Source organism: Rosa chinensis, chromosome 1 (genome assembly GCF_002994745.2).
Source record: "Rosa chinensis cultivar Old Blush chromosome 1, RchiOBHm-V2, whole genome shotgun sequence".
Classification (NCBI taxonomy): domain Eukaryota; kingdom Viridiplantae; phylum Streptophyta; class Magnoliopsida; order Rosales; family Rosaceae; genus Rosa; species Rosa chinensis.
In genome coordinates, this window is record NC_037088.1 from 27,109,963 (window position 1) to 27,125,370 (window position 15,408).

The window sequence follows — 15,408 nt, forward strand, 5'->3', positions numbered from 1 at the left end:
TGGACACGGTGTTTAAGGTACTTGATGGTAATTTTTGAAGCTAATATCTTCTTATGGCACACTTGCACATGCTATATGAACCGCATCCATTTCACCTTATGTGATAGTGTAATGTCACGTAACCACGTCATTTAATTAATTTTGATAATAGATTGAATTTTATGTTTTATCAATTGCCACATCACCATATAGAAGTTGTAATAAGAAATGTGGTTCATATAGACCGGTAAGAATGTGGTTCGTATAACATATTCCACTAATATTATGTTGTTGATATTATTATGTACTCCAAAACTTGTCTTAGGCTCGAGGGTTAAAATGAAAGACGAATCCCAGAGCTATGGCTTCCTGCAATACCGAACAGGAACTTAAAACCCAGTTTCTTCTCCTTCACACTGCTAGGCCAACGACAATCCACAACACTTATCAAATGACTTGAAGTGGCACTGACGGACCAAAGTTAGATCCATATCCAATCAGAGAATTATTCCACTAAGATTGTGTTGTTGATATTATTAATTTATTATGCGCGCACTCCAAACTTGTCTTAGGCTCGAGGGTTAAAATGAAAGACGAACCCAGAACTATGGCTTCCTACAATGCCGAACCACGAACTTAAAACCCGGTTTCTTCTCCTTCACAGTGCTAGCAAGAGTTGGATCCTAGGGAGAAAGCACATCTTCCTAGGACTTGTTTCTACTCTCGCGAGGCCAACGACAATCCACAGCGTTTATCAAATGACTTGAAGTGGCACTGATGGACTAAAGTTAGACCCATATCCAATCAGAGAATTATTCCACTAAGATTATGTTGTTGATGTAGCAAGTTAATTGTAATAAAATATGTGGTCCATGTATCATTATTCCACTAAGATTATATTGTTGATATTATTAAGTACTCCAAAACTTGCCTTAGGCTTGATGGTTAAAATGAAAGATGAACCCAGAGCTATAGCTTCCTGCAATGTCAAATAGGAACTTGAAACCCGGTTTCTTCTCCTTCACATTACTAGCAAGAGTTGGATTTTGTGGAAAAAGCACATCTTCCTAGAAATCCCTCCCGCGAGGTCAATGACAATCCACAATGTTTATCAAATGACTTGAAGTGACACTGATGGACCAAAGTTAGACCCATATCCAATCAAAGAGAATAGAACCTGATTAGATTAGTAGGTGAGATTTTACAAAAAGGTTTATTCATAGCATAGGAGAAACTAGAGGTGGCAAACGGGTCGCTAAGCACGAGCACGGCACGGGCCCGGCACGTTTAAAAGAGGCCTGGCACGGCCCAAGCCCATTAGTGGCCCGGCACAACCCGAGCACGTTAGAATAACTGGCCGGGTTGGGCCTAGGAATATTGGCCCATTGGCCCGGCCCGGCCCGAGCACAACATATTGTGGGCCGGCCCGTAACAAATACAAAATTTCATTTTGTTTTTAAAAATATTTAAAAACCACAATGATGAGATTTGAATATTAGATCTGACAAGACCCACCCCGAATTCCACCATGGAATCCGAAGTGGCCCTGCGGGACCCACCTTTAAAAGAGATTTACCAAAAATTTCGGCATAACCTCCCTTAAAAATGGATAACCCAAAATCATGCGGAAAACCAAAATTCACTTCTAATAATCCAACCATAACTCCTGGAGCCACCCTGCTCCCAAATTCAACCAATCCCATCTCAAAGCTAATAACATCATACACAATCTCCAAAAGTTAAAAGTTACTACAATCACCAAAGTTAGGTCGTAGACCTCAAATATAATTCATACAAGTTTGGGTCACATATCCCTTAGTAATCAGAGCATTCTAGGAATATAAATAGACAAGGAGTGCAGTAGGTTAAACAGGTAACCTACAGAATGTGATGGCGGAAGCAGGTACGGTCACTATGGCTCACACTCGTACACCGAGCAGCAATACTGCAATATGGGCATTTGAAACCGAAGGGCCCAGGGAAAAGTATATAAAAACGTTAGCGTGAGTGGACAAAAATAAATAATTGAAAGGAAAAGGATTTTATACTTTTCCACATTTATATCAATCAAAACTCCCGATGCATGCAATGATTAACAAAAATAAAATAAGAGGAGTTTCACTCTTGAAGGCCGACTAGCCCCGCTAGTCACATACGAATAAAAGAAAAGGTGGAAACTCCGATACTCAAAGAAATAGAACCAGCCCCGCTGGCTAAAATAAATCGGACTAGCCCCGCTAGTCGAAAATAGTATAAAGAGTAGGGGAAGATGATAGCCATACGAGTGAGCCACCCAGGCTCGGGTGATAGCCTCCCAAGCTAAAGTACTCCCATTACTCCCGTAATATACCCTTACGCCACTAAGTATAGCGATAGGATACTGGGCTTCAGAATCACTGTCACGGAGACAGTAATCAGCGCCACAAAGGCGGAGGGCTTCGGTGATCCCATCACCTCGCCACAAAGGCGGAAGATCAATGCTAGCAATGATAAGTCACCCAAAGTATGGCAAAAGAAAATCCGAAAACTGTATAAATCCATAAAACTTCCCCAATTCTCGTAAATGAATTTCCCACGACGTGTCCCACACGCCAAGATAATCTCATCATCAAAATAAATAGGATATAAATAAGTATAAAGATTAATTTCATCGAATCTCATAGAAATCTCAAATCGCTGAATATAAGTATAATATAAATAGTATAAATCCGGAAATCATACCGGAAATAAATAAATAAAGGAAAAATAGGCATAAACCAATGACGTGACCCCGCACGCCATAAAATCTTCAAATAATCAAATAACCAAAACCCTTCCTGAAATTAACCATATACTCGGGAAATTTATACTATAAACAAATTATAAGCTCGGAACCAATTAAATAAATGCATGCATCATTCTTTGAAAAATAAAAGTCCACTCACGATATATGCTCAATCCTGACGTCGCTCGGTATTTTCCTCGTATGGAGACTCCTCTCGTCCTGTACGAATAACATTCATAAATATATATAATTCACATGACGGAATTTTAACTTTACGATACTTATAATTGGAAATTCAAAACATCTCCCTTCCTAAAATCCGACTCATCAACTCTCTACAACATCCACCCTTAATACTCCAACATTAATCTTTCATCAACGTAATATCTAAAGTGAATCCAAAAGGAAATCGGCGATCGAATTCGCGAAAATCAATAATTAATCAATTAAACTCAATTCGTAATTCCTCCGATTTCCACCAAACTTCATGCATTACATTCTACAATCGTTATAGGGTATATGGGATTAAAACTACAATTAAAACGCAGCTCTACGCCCCACCACGCACCACCTACAGTGGCGGCGCGTGGGGTCCACGCGCCGGCGACCACTACCTTCGATGACCACCAAAGTCCGGCACTAGCATCTACACAACAGGCCCAACAATTTTCCCAACTACAACATTATCCAATTTTACCTCGAAGTGGCTGAATCAAACCGGTGAAGAAATGCCCCGAAACCTCAAGAACCCTAGAAATGAAAAATTGTCAATTCGATCACTACAATGCAAATTGGAACGAACTACCTTAGGGAAAATGATCTCCATCAAAAACTAAACCTTCGATGCTAACCTGGTGGCCGGAGGTGGCCGGAATGGCCTGAAATCGGCGAAATCCCAAAACTGCAGCCGGAGCAATCTTTGCTTCGATCCGGACTTTCACGGCCAAAACTCCAAAATCCTAGGTCATTGGTGTCAAGAGCGGGTTGAAGCGCCCCTGTGGCGACCGGTTGCACGCCGGATGGTGGCCGAAAAGTGAAGAATCGGAGGGAGGAAGAAAACCCGAAGGGAAAGGGGGAAGAGTCGGGGGAGAGGAGAGAGAAAGAGGGGTGGGTTTCCGGTTTTGGAAACCTACCCGGGTAACTTTCCATATTTATTCAAAGGGCTAAATACTAGTTAGTACCCTATGGTTTAAGTCCAAAATCAAGTCAGTCCTTGGACTTCTAATTTTATCAAAAACACCCCTGCACTTTCAATTTTGATCTAATAGATCCAATTCGTTAATATTATGTTATGGGTTCAAGTTATAGTTGGATTATTTGTTGAAAAACTATTTATTTTTAATAGTAGGACTCACTCCTAAATTGACTATGCAGACCACCTCGACACCACATCATAAAACATAGGCCATATATGAGCCACATTAACAAGTTAAATAACTCAATTGTCGGAAAACTAACAAATTGGACCTATTAGATCAAAATTGAAAGTGTAGGGGTGTTTTTGATGAAATTAGAAGTTCAGGGACTGAATTGATTTTGGACCTAAACCACAAGGTAGTAATTTGTATTTAGCCCTTATTCAAATTTTACCATGAACAGTAACTTTGTATTTCACTCATAACTTTTGCATACGAACTCCGATTTTTACGTACCACATATGCACACGCTCGGTTTAATGCCCTCTACAACTTTCATGAAGGAAATTTTCTCAAATTAATAACTCATAAAAAGTCAATTTTTAACCACCCCCTAGACGTTAAAATTATAACCGCGAACGGTAACCATAACGAATTTCACGTAACTCAGTAAAAAGGTATATCAGATGTGGGGTGTAACAAGATCTCTTTATTTAAAATCTCATGACAATTCCACTAATGCTATTTCTTTATATTGTCAAAATAGTGAAATAAAACATTATATCCTTGTTTTGACATAAAGTATTTTTTCTAATCTCATAATTATACAACTATAGAATGAAGAAAAGAATAATATGATAATAAATCTTTATCATTATATTAATAAAGATTAATCTCACAATAATATACTACAAGCAATATATTTTGAGTTATTTTTTTCTTTCTTTCTTTCTTGTAGTGGAATATTAAAAAAATATTAGAAAACTAATCTTAAAAAGCTAAGATTAAGAAAAATATTGGAGAACTTAATTTATTTTAATTTTCTAAATAGTTAAATAAAATTAATTTTTATTTATTCAAATTAAGATTTTAAAATCGTGCTTTATAGTGGGTAGGCACGAGCACGGCCTGGTACGATATGGGCTCGGGCCATGGGCCGGACCGGGCTTAATGTTTAAGTAAATGGGCCGGCACGATAATAAATGGGCCGGCCCAAGCACGACTAGACCCGCTTTAAATGGGCCGGGTCGGGCTGCGCCGGCCCGTTTGCCACCTCTAGGAGAAACAACTTTTTTCAATACCCCCTCGTTATTAATCAATAAATTATTCAACTAAGATATGTTGTTGAGGTAGCAGGTTGTAATAAAAAAATGAGGTCCTATTTGCACCTAAATTTGGCAAGACCCACGTGGCAGACATGTGGCTCTAATCCACTAGGAGTAATGAATGATAATCAGCCACGGTTTATTGAAGATTTACAAAGTTAGCTATCAACTTCATATATGGCAGAAGATAATGTGTTTAGAGTAATTTTGGAGAAATAAAAGGACCCACGAGACATAATGAATAATTGCAGTTGAATAGCCGTGGTGTATTGAAGATCTATAAAAGTTGATTGTCAATTTCATGGCAGAAGATAACGAGTTAAGGAGGCCGTTACCAAAGTTTAGAGCAACCAACTTGAATGTGCATTAAGGGGTTTTATTGCCATTCATCAGTTATTGGATCTGATTGATTATCCATGAAAGCATTGACAACATCAAAGAGATCGGAATCGTGAAATAGTGTTTTATTTGGAACCAATTCGGTCTTAGCTATCAAGGCTGAGAGTGTGTCTTTTTCTTCATTTAGTAGTTTAGCTCCACTATAAAAAGGACCATATGCATCATTGTTAAATGTCCTCAACCAAACGCTCTACATGATTACACAAATCTTATCTCAATATATTTCAATATTTCAACAACAGTTATCAATCTTTACGTGTTTATCTTATCGCTTTCTTTACCGGTATTTATCTGTCCTGCGCTTTACATTGTCATTCTTTACATTCCTGCAATTTATCTTCTTGATTGTTACTTTGTTGCACTTTATTTCCCGCGGTTTACATTCTCATTGTTTATCTTTATTTGTTGCACTTTTATATTCCTGTTATTTATTCGCGTTATTTACATTCTTACACTCATTAAGAAAATCCCCAAAAGAGACATCACCATAACGTTTGGACAACGAGTTTTCTAGCATTCATGCGTTTCTTTGTTCGTACCTGTATTGACTCAAGGCATCAGGGTAACACTTTATACTTCGATTTTGACAGGACCCGCCCCGGATTTCACCCTGAAATCCGAAGAGGCCCTGCGGGGCCCACTATAGAAGAAATTCTACCAAAAATTTGACAGAACTTCCCCTAAAAATGGACAACCCAAAACCTGTAGAAAAACATCCACACTTCTAAATCATCCATCCTTATTCTCCTGGAGCCACCCTGCTCCCTGTATCACAACATCTCACATCTCTCATTCCATAAACAATTCTGAATTTAAGAATATTAATCTCATAGGTTATCAGAGCAATCTAATGTACAGGCGAACAAGAGAATAGAAAGCAAGATAAATGACCGATGCTTTTATAATGCGGAAGCTATGACAGCTATGCCTCAACCCCAAGTACGCTCGACCTCAAGCTAAACTGGCCTGCAAACTGGGCAGTTAAAACCGAAGGGCCCAGGGGAAAACATTTAAAATCTGTTAGAGTGAGTGGACGAAAAATAAGTACTTTCAAATGTATAAGTAAAACTTAATGCTTTCCCAAGTTATTCTCTAAAATCGCGCATGCAGTAACAATCTTGAAAACACTCTTAATCATCCTCTTTACTGAAATCTCAATCACGTAACAAGAACATCTTGAAACCTCTTAAAATCTCATTCTCAATCCTTATAAAAACATCCTTTTCATGAGGCTCGTTTGATGACTAGAAAGGACTGCTATCTAGTCATCTCATGCCATCTAGGAGGGACTGCCACCCAGATGACGCATCGGAAGGGACTGCCAACCGGAATAGGAGGCGGTGGATAGAAGGGACTGCCAACTAGCCACAAGTAGTAGACGGGACTGCCGACTAACCACAGGTAGTAGACGGGACTGCCGACTAACTACCTCATGTCATCTGGAAGGGACTGCCAACCAGGTGACACATCGGATGGGACTGCCAACCGAGCTGTAGTCTGGAAGGGACTGCCAACCAGACTATTACCTAGAAGGGACTGCCAACTAGATAAGATACGCATGCGCCAAAACTGGCCTCCTTAATAAACTGAATAGCCTCCTCAAGAAACTGAAAATAATCTCAAAATCTCAATAAATCCTCGAAAGCATCCTCGAAAGCATAAAATCAAATACTCTGTAAATCAATAAATGCTTTCGGAAATAAAACTCAATCTAACTTCAAAGCTGATAAGTACGGGGCTCATAGCTCAATAAATTTCGATAAATCAATCATGCTCAAATATTCGATGAAACATTCGTACTCGTGAATCCTCATAAAAACTGATATTCGAAATCCAAAATTCTCATAATATTTTCTGAATCAGTCACTTCCGAAAATCATTCCTCAACTCAATAACTCATAAATGACTATCTCAAAAATCTACTAAAAGTCCTCGGGAAGGAATTTCAATACTAATCTCGTAATTCATAAATAAATCTCGGTAGACTAAATCTCATAAAACCATAAACTCAATAATTCAAATTATAAATTAAATCTCAATCGGAAAATGCTAATATACTGCATGCACAATTAATTTAAAATAAATGTCCACTCACAGTACTATTTAGGCGACCATGCATACGAGTTCCTTCGTCGAGCAATAGCTCGATACGTCGCCCTGTACACAATTATAATTCGCGAATAACAATCCGGAAATTAAATACAATTCCCACATCAAATCCTCATAAATCAACATCTTCATTTCTACTCCAATTTAACCCAAACTTCACCATTAGTACCAATTCATTAATTGAAGGTTTCTAGGGCAAAAATGAGAGAAATCCGATAGTGGAATTTCTCATAAACCAATAACCAAACTATTGAACTTCAGAAATTCTGATTAACATCCAAACCTCCTCCAATTTCCACCAAACACATATCCATAAATTCATAACAATATATACTAGTCAATAGACCAAAACAACTCACCAGGATCGGCCGGACGCGCTCTCACGCGCCGCCACAGGCAACTGCGCCTGGCCCACGAGCCGCCGGTCAACCACCATATCTGGCTACCAAATTTTACCAGCATCAACAACTCAATATTCTAAGAATCTTTCATAACTGTGGCCAAGTCAGAAAATACCTCTAAGTGGCCGAACAATTAAGCAAACCGAAGTAGAGTAAAATTTTCTAATTATGCTTTCTTCCTCCACGCTGCAAATCGCTTCAAGATATTTGGGGAGCTTCAAGTACGCCTCAAGACGCTTCTAAAAAGCCTGACTTTGTCGCCAGAGGTGGCCGGAATTTAGGTCAACGGTCACCTGCTACAGTAAACTTCAAGGACCCGATACGTCGTTTTCCGGCCAAGCCGCCGTGAGCCACCACCGTAGGGGCCAAGAGGAGGTCAAGACGAGTCCGTAGCCACCGATTTGACGCTTTTTGGTGGTCGGAAAGAGAAAGCAACCGGAGTTGCAGAGGAGAGAGAGAAAATGCGCAGAGGAGAAAGAGAGAGCGTGCGGGAGGAGAGAGAAGGAGAAAAGAAAGTTACCTGCCCTAACAGTAAAAATTTCAAATATATATTACTTACTGTGAACAGTAATTTTTACATTTTCGCTTATAACTTCCACATACGAGCTCCGATTTTTACGTACCACATATGCACGCGCTCGGTACGTCCTCTACAACTTTCATGAAGGAAATTTTCTCAAATTTTGACCCGAACAAAAAGTCAACTTTTAGGGCCCACTAAAAGCATTGAAACGACAGTAAAAGTGAAAATAAAAGTTGTTTATCGTTCAAATGACTAGTAAACCGGTGAATTCGGGTTCGGGACGTCACAGATTTTGTGTTTACAATGACTTGTGAGTATCTCCATCCCATAGATTTATCAATTGTCACTCACACTTTCACATTCACTCACCGAGTTGCATAGCAGGAACATTCTAGCTAGCAAAGCCGACTAGTGTAAAGTCCTTGCATCCAAGGCAAAGAGAACCCCATGACAGAGATCAATCCTTCCTCGACCCACAATCAAGAGGTTAAATCAGCGCAAGATCTACAAACAGAACAAAACCTCGCTTGGCTTCCTGGCCGTGAGTTGGCACACCCGTGCACACGCGCGTCACCACTCTAGAAGGACACGTGTAAGCTAAAGAAGCCCTTGACCCAGTGACACGTGGCTGAGATGATTTTTGAGAGAACATGTGCATTTATCATTATTCCACTAAGATTATATTATATTTTATTGTTGATATTATTATATTCTCCAAAACTTGTCTTAGGCTCGAGGGTTAAAATGAAAGACGAACCCAGAACTATGGCTTCCTGCAATGCCGAACCACGAACTTAAAACCCGGTTTCTTCTCCTTCACAGTGCTAGCAAGAGTTGGATTATGTGGAGAAAGCACATCTTCCTAGGATTTGTTTCTACTCTCCCGAGGCCAACGACAATCGACAACACTTATCAAATGACTTGAAGTGGCACTGACGGACCAAAGTTAGATCCATATCCAATCAGAGAATTATTCCACTAAGATTGTGTTGTTGATGTAGCAAGTTAATTGTAATAAAGTATGTGGTCCGTCTATCATTATTCCACTAAGATTATGTTGTTGATATTATTATCTACTCCAAAACTTGTCTTAGGTTCGAGGGTTAAAATGAAAGACGAACCCATAACTATGACTTCCTGCAACGCTGAACCATGAACTTAAAACTCGGTTTCTTCTCCTTCACACTGCTAGCAACGTACAATTGGATCATGTGGAGAAAGCACATCCTCTTAGGGTCTGTTTCTACTCCCGCGAGGCCAACAACAATCCACAACGCTTATCAAATGACTTGAAGTGACACCAACGTACCAAAATTAGACTCATATCCAAACAGAGACCGTTGAAACCCTTGAAGGAACCTGAAAACGTCCACATCGAAACATGGTTGTGTGGTTCTCCATATTCATCCATCCATGGAAGGACCAATCTATATAAAGTTTTGTTTAGTTTCTTTTCCCCTTTGACACGGTTCATGCATCCACTCCATTATTCTATCGTCTTTTCTAGTTGTCTCCTCACCAAGTAATTGACGGAAGCAGTTACCTCAGCCGCAAAGGCCCGTAGCGAAATCGAAAGCACTAGCCACGTGGACCCTAAATATCCCCGCCACATCAGTCACTTAGAACCCCCACAGTAATATCGGTGACGTCGTCATAAAACTACCCGCCTGTGACCCAGGTTACCTCACCCACGAGGCCTTTTCTTCTTCAAAGACTATATTACTCCCACCAAAGGTTTGGTCGCGCACACCCACCAACAAAATGAGTCGTCAACACCTCTCTTCCTCCTTCGTCTCCACCTCAATTTGAAAACCCTAATTTCCTAATTAAACCCCAATTCGATTTTAGTTTAATTTAATTTGTGTCTAATTCTGGATTGGAAACCCTAATTCTGTTACCGATTTTGATTCATGGGCCGTCAGTCTTCGCAATCGCTCGCTCCCGGGTTCCGATTCCACCCCACCGGTGAAGAACTTGTCTGGTACTATCTGAAGCGCAAGGTCGCCGGAAAATCTTTCCGCTTCGACGCCATCTCCGTCGTCGATATCTACAAGATCGAGCCTTGGGACCTCCCTGGTAAAGATCCTATTTTTATTCCCTTTTTGCCCTTGCAATATTTGATGAAGGTTTATTGTGTTTGGTAATTCAATTTGTTTTGGTGGGTTTGTTTGTATTTTAGGGAAGTCGAAGCTGAAAAGCAGGGACACGGAGTGGTACTTCTTCAGTCTTCTGGACAAGAAGTATGGAAATTCGTCGAGGACGAATCGGGCTACCGAAAAAGGGTACTGGAAGACTACTGGGAAGGATCGACCCGTTTGCCATAATTCCAGGGCGGTGGGGATGAAGAAGACCCTTGTTTTCCACAGTGGCCGGGCCCCCAAAGGTGCCAGGACCAATTGGGTTATGCATGAGTACCGCCTCGATAACCAGGAATTGGAGAAAGCTGGAATAATAGAGGTTTGAGCTTTTGTTCCCTATTGTTGTTGTTGATGTGTATAGTTTGGTGTGTTTGATGTTTATTGCGTGGGATTGATTGGGAGTTGGTTGTGTTTGGTACAGAAAGATGCGTATGTGCTCTGTAGGATATTCCAGAAGAGTGGTACTGGGCCCAAGAATGGGGAGCAGTATGGTGCTCCATTTATTGAGGAGGAATGGGATGAAGAAGATGAGGTTTATGGACCTGGTGAAGAGGCTATTGCTAATGAAGTAGCAGTCAGCGGTGGGCCGTATACTGAAGCAAATGAGCTCAGCGATGGGGGATATGTTGAGGCAATTGACCTTGATCAGGTTTGTTGTTCATTTCAACTTTTGCAGTTAATATTAGATAGTGACTTGTGTTATATTGGGACAACTAGATTTTAATTAAATTATTGAACTAATATATAAATAAAGCTAAGCGTTGTGGAAAACCGTTTCATGTGTTTGAAAAGCATAATGCATAATGAAGATTTAGAGTTTGTGTGCATCTGTTGTAGTTAAGTGTTAGCGGGGAGGTGCATGCTATCATCAGAAGCTCTTTGACGAAATTTTCATCACTTGGGCAAAGAATTACCAAGTTGCTCAATAGATTTTTAACTGCTGCTTTTCTTTAATTTGGGCTGGCTCTTTATTTAACACAGTCAGCACAGTCCCAATAGTGATATAAGTGCATTTTTTACGTTGTATATGCTAGAGCTTTGGGGATCCAATTTGATTTTCTGAAGCTGGCTTTCCCAATTAAGGTTGAAACTTGGCTTGTTTAACTTAAAGCAGTAGTTCTGTATGCTTATTGTTAATTGAAGTCTCATTTGCATTTTCATATTGTCTGCAACTTAATTTCTATTGTTTTCCTATATCTGAGGAAAAAATTTTCGTTGTGAAATTTAATTCAATGGGCAATAGGAATCTCAAACACTAAAACCTGTGATATTCACTCAGAAGTGAGATTTATCCAATGAGTATTTGATGTTGAAATATTACAGTAGGTGTAACATGTAGTGCTTAATGCTTTTCTTGATATCAGAGTATGCCTCATAACAATACTAAATGCCCACTATACGCAGCTTCGCACTGTTTTCACTTTTCAGAGGTGTCAAGCGTATCACTTGTGTAGTGTCTTTGAATATTCAAGGTTGCAGTTATGAATATAATTTCTAGACGAGGCTTTGGTGGAATGCGAAATTGACACAAGTCAGCTACAAACTAATATTTAGATAATCACTAAACATACTGTGTCTCATATGTTAGTAGTCTCTGAGGTTCCAACCGACATACAATCTCCATATTGTTTTTTAGTCAAACAATTGTGTTTTTAAAGAAAAGTGATCATTAGGCTTCATTGACTTAACGGGAGGTTTCAGTTTCAGTTTTTTCCTCCCATTCGATCTCGGTCATTTTATATATTTACGTGCAAATGTCAAAGTTCATGATGGGTTCATAACCTTGAGAAATATGCTAAGTGTTCACTTTTCAGATTTATCAAGGATATGATTTGTTAAATATATGGGGCTCTGGGTTATTTGGAGTTTATATTCTTATCCTTCAGTTGATCCAACTCTCAGTACAGCAGTCTTTTCCTTAAATTAGAAAAGCTTTGTCAGCTGTAGTCTTCCTCCAATCATTATTTTAGTAACTGGTTAATTTCAATCAGAACCTGAGAATAGTCCAATGATGGAGAAGCTGATTTCCCTGAAAGGTTTGCGCATCCAGCATGTGATACCTTTAAACTCCTCTCTCTCTCTCTCTATATATATATATATATATGTGTGTGTGTGTGTGTGTGGCGCGCACAATTCACTAACATGAAAAAATTGGACTTATCGGTCTGATTATTTAGACAGCATGATTTTCAAACTGACTAAACACCAACAAAACAGAGTATGGATCTGAACCTTTATCTCGGGAAAATGGAAAGTAAAATTGAAAAGGATCTGCCACCTCTCCTTGCTATCTGGTTGAGCGTATCTTCTTCATCATGGCCTTGTAGTATTATATGATATATTAGGTAGTTGCATTAGTAATTTACTATAGAACATGTCAAGCACGCTTCATTTTTGCCAGGATTCACTAGTGTAAATTTGTGCAAAGCAAAACTGTGAAAGCCCAAAAAAAAAAAAACAGGTTTTATAAGATTAAAAGGGTCCGTTAAGTGCGATGACCTCTAAGGAAAATGGAAAGTAAAACTGAAAAGGATCTGCCACGTCTCCTTGCTATCTAGTCGAGCGTAACTTCTCCATCGTGACCTTGTAGTATATGATATACTATGTAGTTGCATTAGTAATATACTATAGAATATGTCAAGCGCACCCCATTTTTGCCAGGATTCACTAGTTTAATTAGTGATGACCTACTGCAGCTGGTGCTGTTTATGTTCAAATTCTTGAATTTTCTTTTTTTTGGTCAAAACTTCTTGGTTATGAGTTACGCTTGTATTTTCTATGTTTAACAATGATTTTTTTTCCCCAGATTGACACAGGTGTTCCTGAAAGTGGTCCTCGTCCATTGAACTTCTATCATGGGGAGACAAGCAATTATATTGAGCAATCTGGGGACTTAGTTGAAGATGCTGCAAAGACTGCAGTAGGCGCTGGGGAAACTCTGGAATATTGCGAAGAGCAGAAGTACTTTGACTTACCAGAGCAGTATGAGATGGAAGCAAAGCCTGTCAAAGTTGAATACTTAACTTCGGACTACCATGACAACCAGAATTTCTTCAACTTACCAGAGTATTATGAGACAGAAACAAAAGAGGTCAAAGATGAATATGTTGAACCAAGCCATAATATGAATCCTGTGGATGTTAGCTACTCACTCAATGATCCATATTTAAATGCTACTGAAAACCCGCCATTCGGTGACGGGCAATTCTTAGAAACTAATGATCTTTCAATTCCAGCCAATCCAGTTGAGCCAAATTCTGCAGGCTTTGATATGCTTGATGAGTACCTTACATACTTTGATGCGGATGATGACATCTCTCAGTACATTGATTTTGATTCTTGTGGAATGCTGGGGAATGAAAATACTGTTCCTAGTGAACCTCTGGTTGAGCAGGTAAGATTGCGAACTCTGTTTTTCCAGTTTGAATTTTGAGTGGCGACATTTAACTCACTCACTATTCTGTAACAGTCTGTTATGGGTGAAACGCAGCCACTATCCACAGGAAGCCAACATCTTGTAGAGGCACATGATGTCAATGATGCATCTTCATCAAAACAAAAGCCGGACATGAAATTTGTATCAGGTATTTGTTGATTTGAGCCTAGAAGGCTAGCATATTAGCTCATACATATAAAGACTTTGAAAGCTTAAGCAAGATATATTGAAATACTTTCCACATCCTGTCGTTGGACTTTCTTTCCTTACTCTCTGGGATTTGTTTCGTATTTTATGGTGCAGATGGCAAGTTTCCATTCATCACAAAGGCGAGTCACATGTTGGGCAGTATACCTGCTCCTCCTGCATTTGCTTCAGAGTTCCCTCCTAAAGATGCAATCCGTCGGTTGAATTCGGAAGTAGCATCCTCAAGTTCAGTTCATGCTGGCATGATCAGAATAAGAGACATAACTTCAAGCGACAACAGGGTGGAGTGGTCTATTGGTAAGGATGGGGTTGTCAACCTTGTGTTTTCTGTTCAGCTGCCGCAAAGTGATGTCACTTCTTCCAACCTGGTACCAATGGGTGGCTCAGTCTCTGGCAAGACAGGATCTGTGGTCATGCGGGGCTGGTTTCTGTTCATGTTCTTCTGGGTCCTATTTATTTCCATCAGTTTCAAAATCGGGAGCTATATATATGCCAAGTGATGATGCTTCCTTGGGAGCACCAGGCCTGGACTATTTACTTGGTAGCAAACTTGCTCTAGTGCAGAATGATTCAATTTAGTAAATCGATATACTAACTTCTGAACTCCTATTTTCCTTTCCTCTCTTATACTATAGTTCCAGGACTGTACTGTTTTAATTTGTTTTACTCAACGTAAAACTGAATTTTTGTTCTAGATATTTATTTCATTGTAATTAGAGTTTACAAACATATATGGTGTGTTCTATAACTTCTGCCTTATTTGGTGGTGCGAATTACGAACTTATTGCAGATGATTTGTCTGCATTTTCTCCCGCGTTTCATGTTATATGTGATAATGCTCTGAATGGATGTAGTCTTCTTCCGTTTTTTTTCTTTTTTGGGAGAACGTGAATGGATGGAGTCTGGTAGTACTTGTTCATGTGTTGTTAGAAGTTGTCAAGTTCAAGATGATATATAGTGGTGATAAGGTGGTCTTGTAAATGACCTTAGA

The 15,408-nt window shown here is 39.5% G+C and overlaps 1 protein-coding gene across 1 annotated transcript; it reads left to right on the forward strand.

Annotated features, from left to right (window-relative positions):
- The first annotated feature begins 10,370 nt into the window (after positions 1-10,370).
- LOC112192212 (NAC domain-containing protein 53) lies at positions 10,371-15,229 on the forward strand. The gene is made up of 6 exons (XM_024331871.2): positions 10,371-10,712; positions 10,816-11,093; positions 11,196-11,423; positions 13,581-14,168; positions 14,244-14,358; positions 14,514-15,229. Exons 1-6 carry the CDS (start codon positions 10,547-10,549, stop codon positions 14,915-14,917), a joined length of 1,779 nt encoding a protein of 592 aa, XP_024187639.1. The 5' UTR covers positions 10,371-10,546; the 3' UTR covers positions 14,918-15,229.
- Positions 15,230-15,408: the final 179 nt, after the last annotated feature.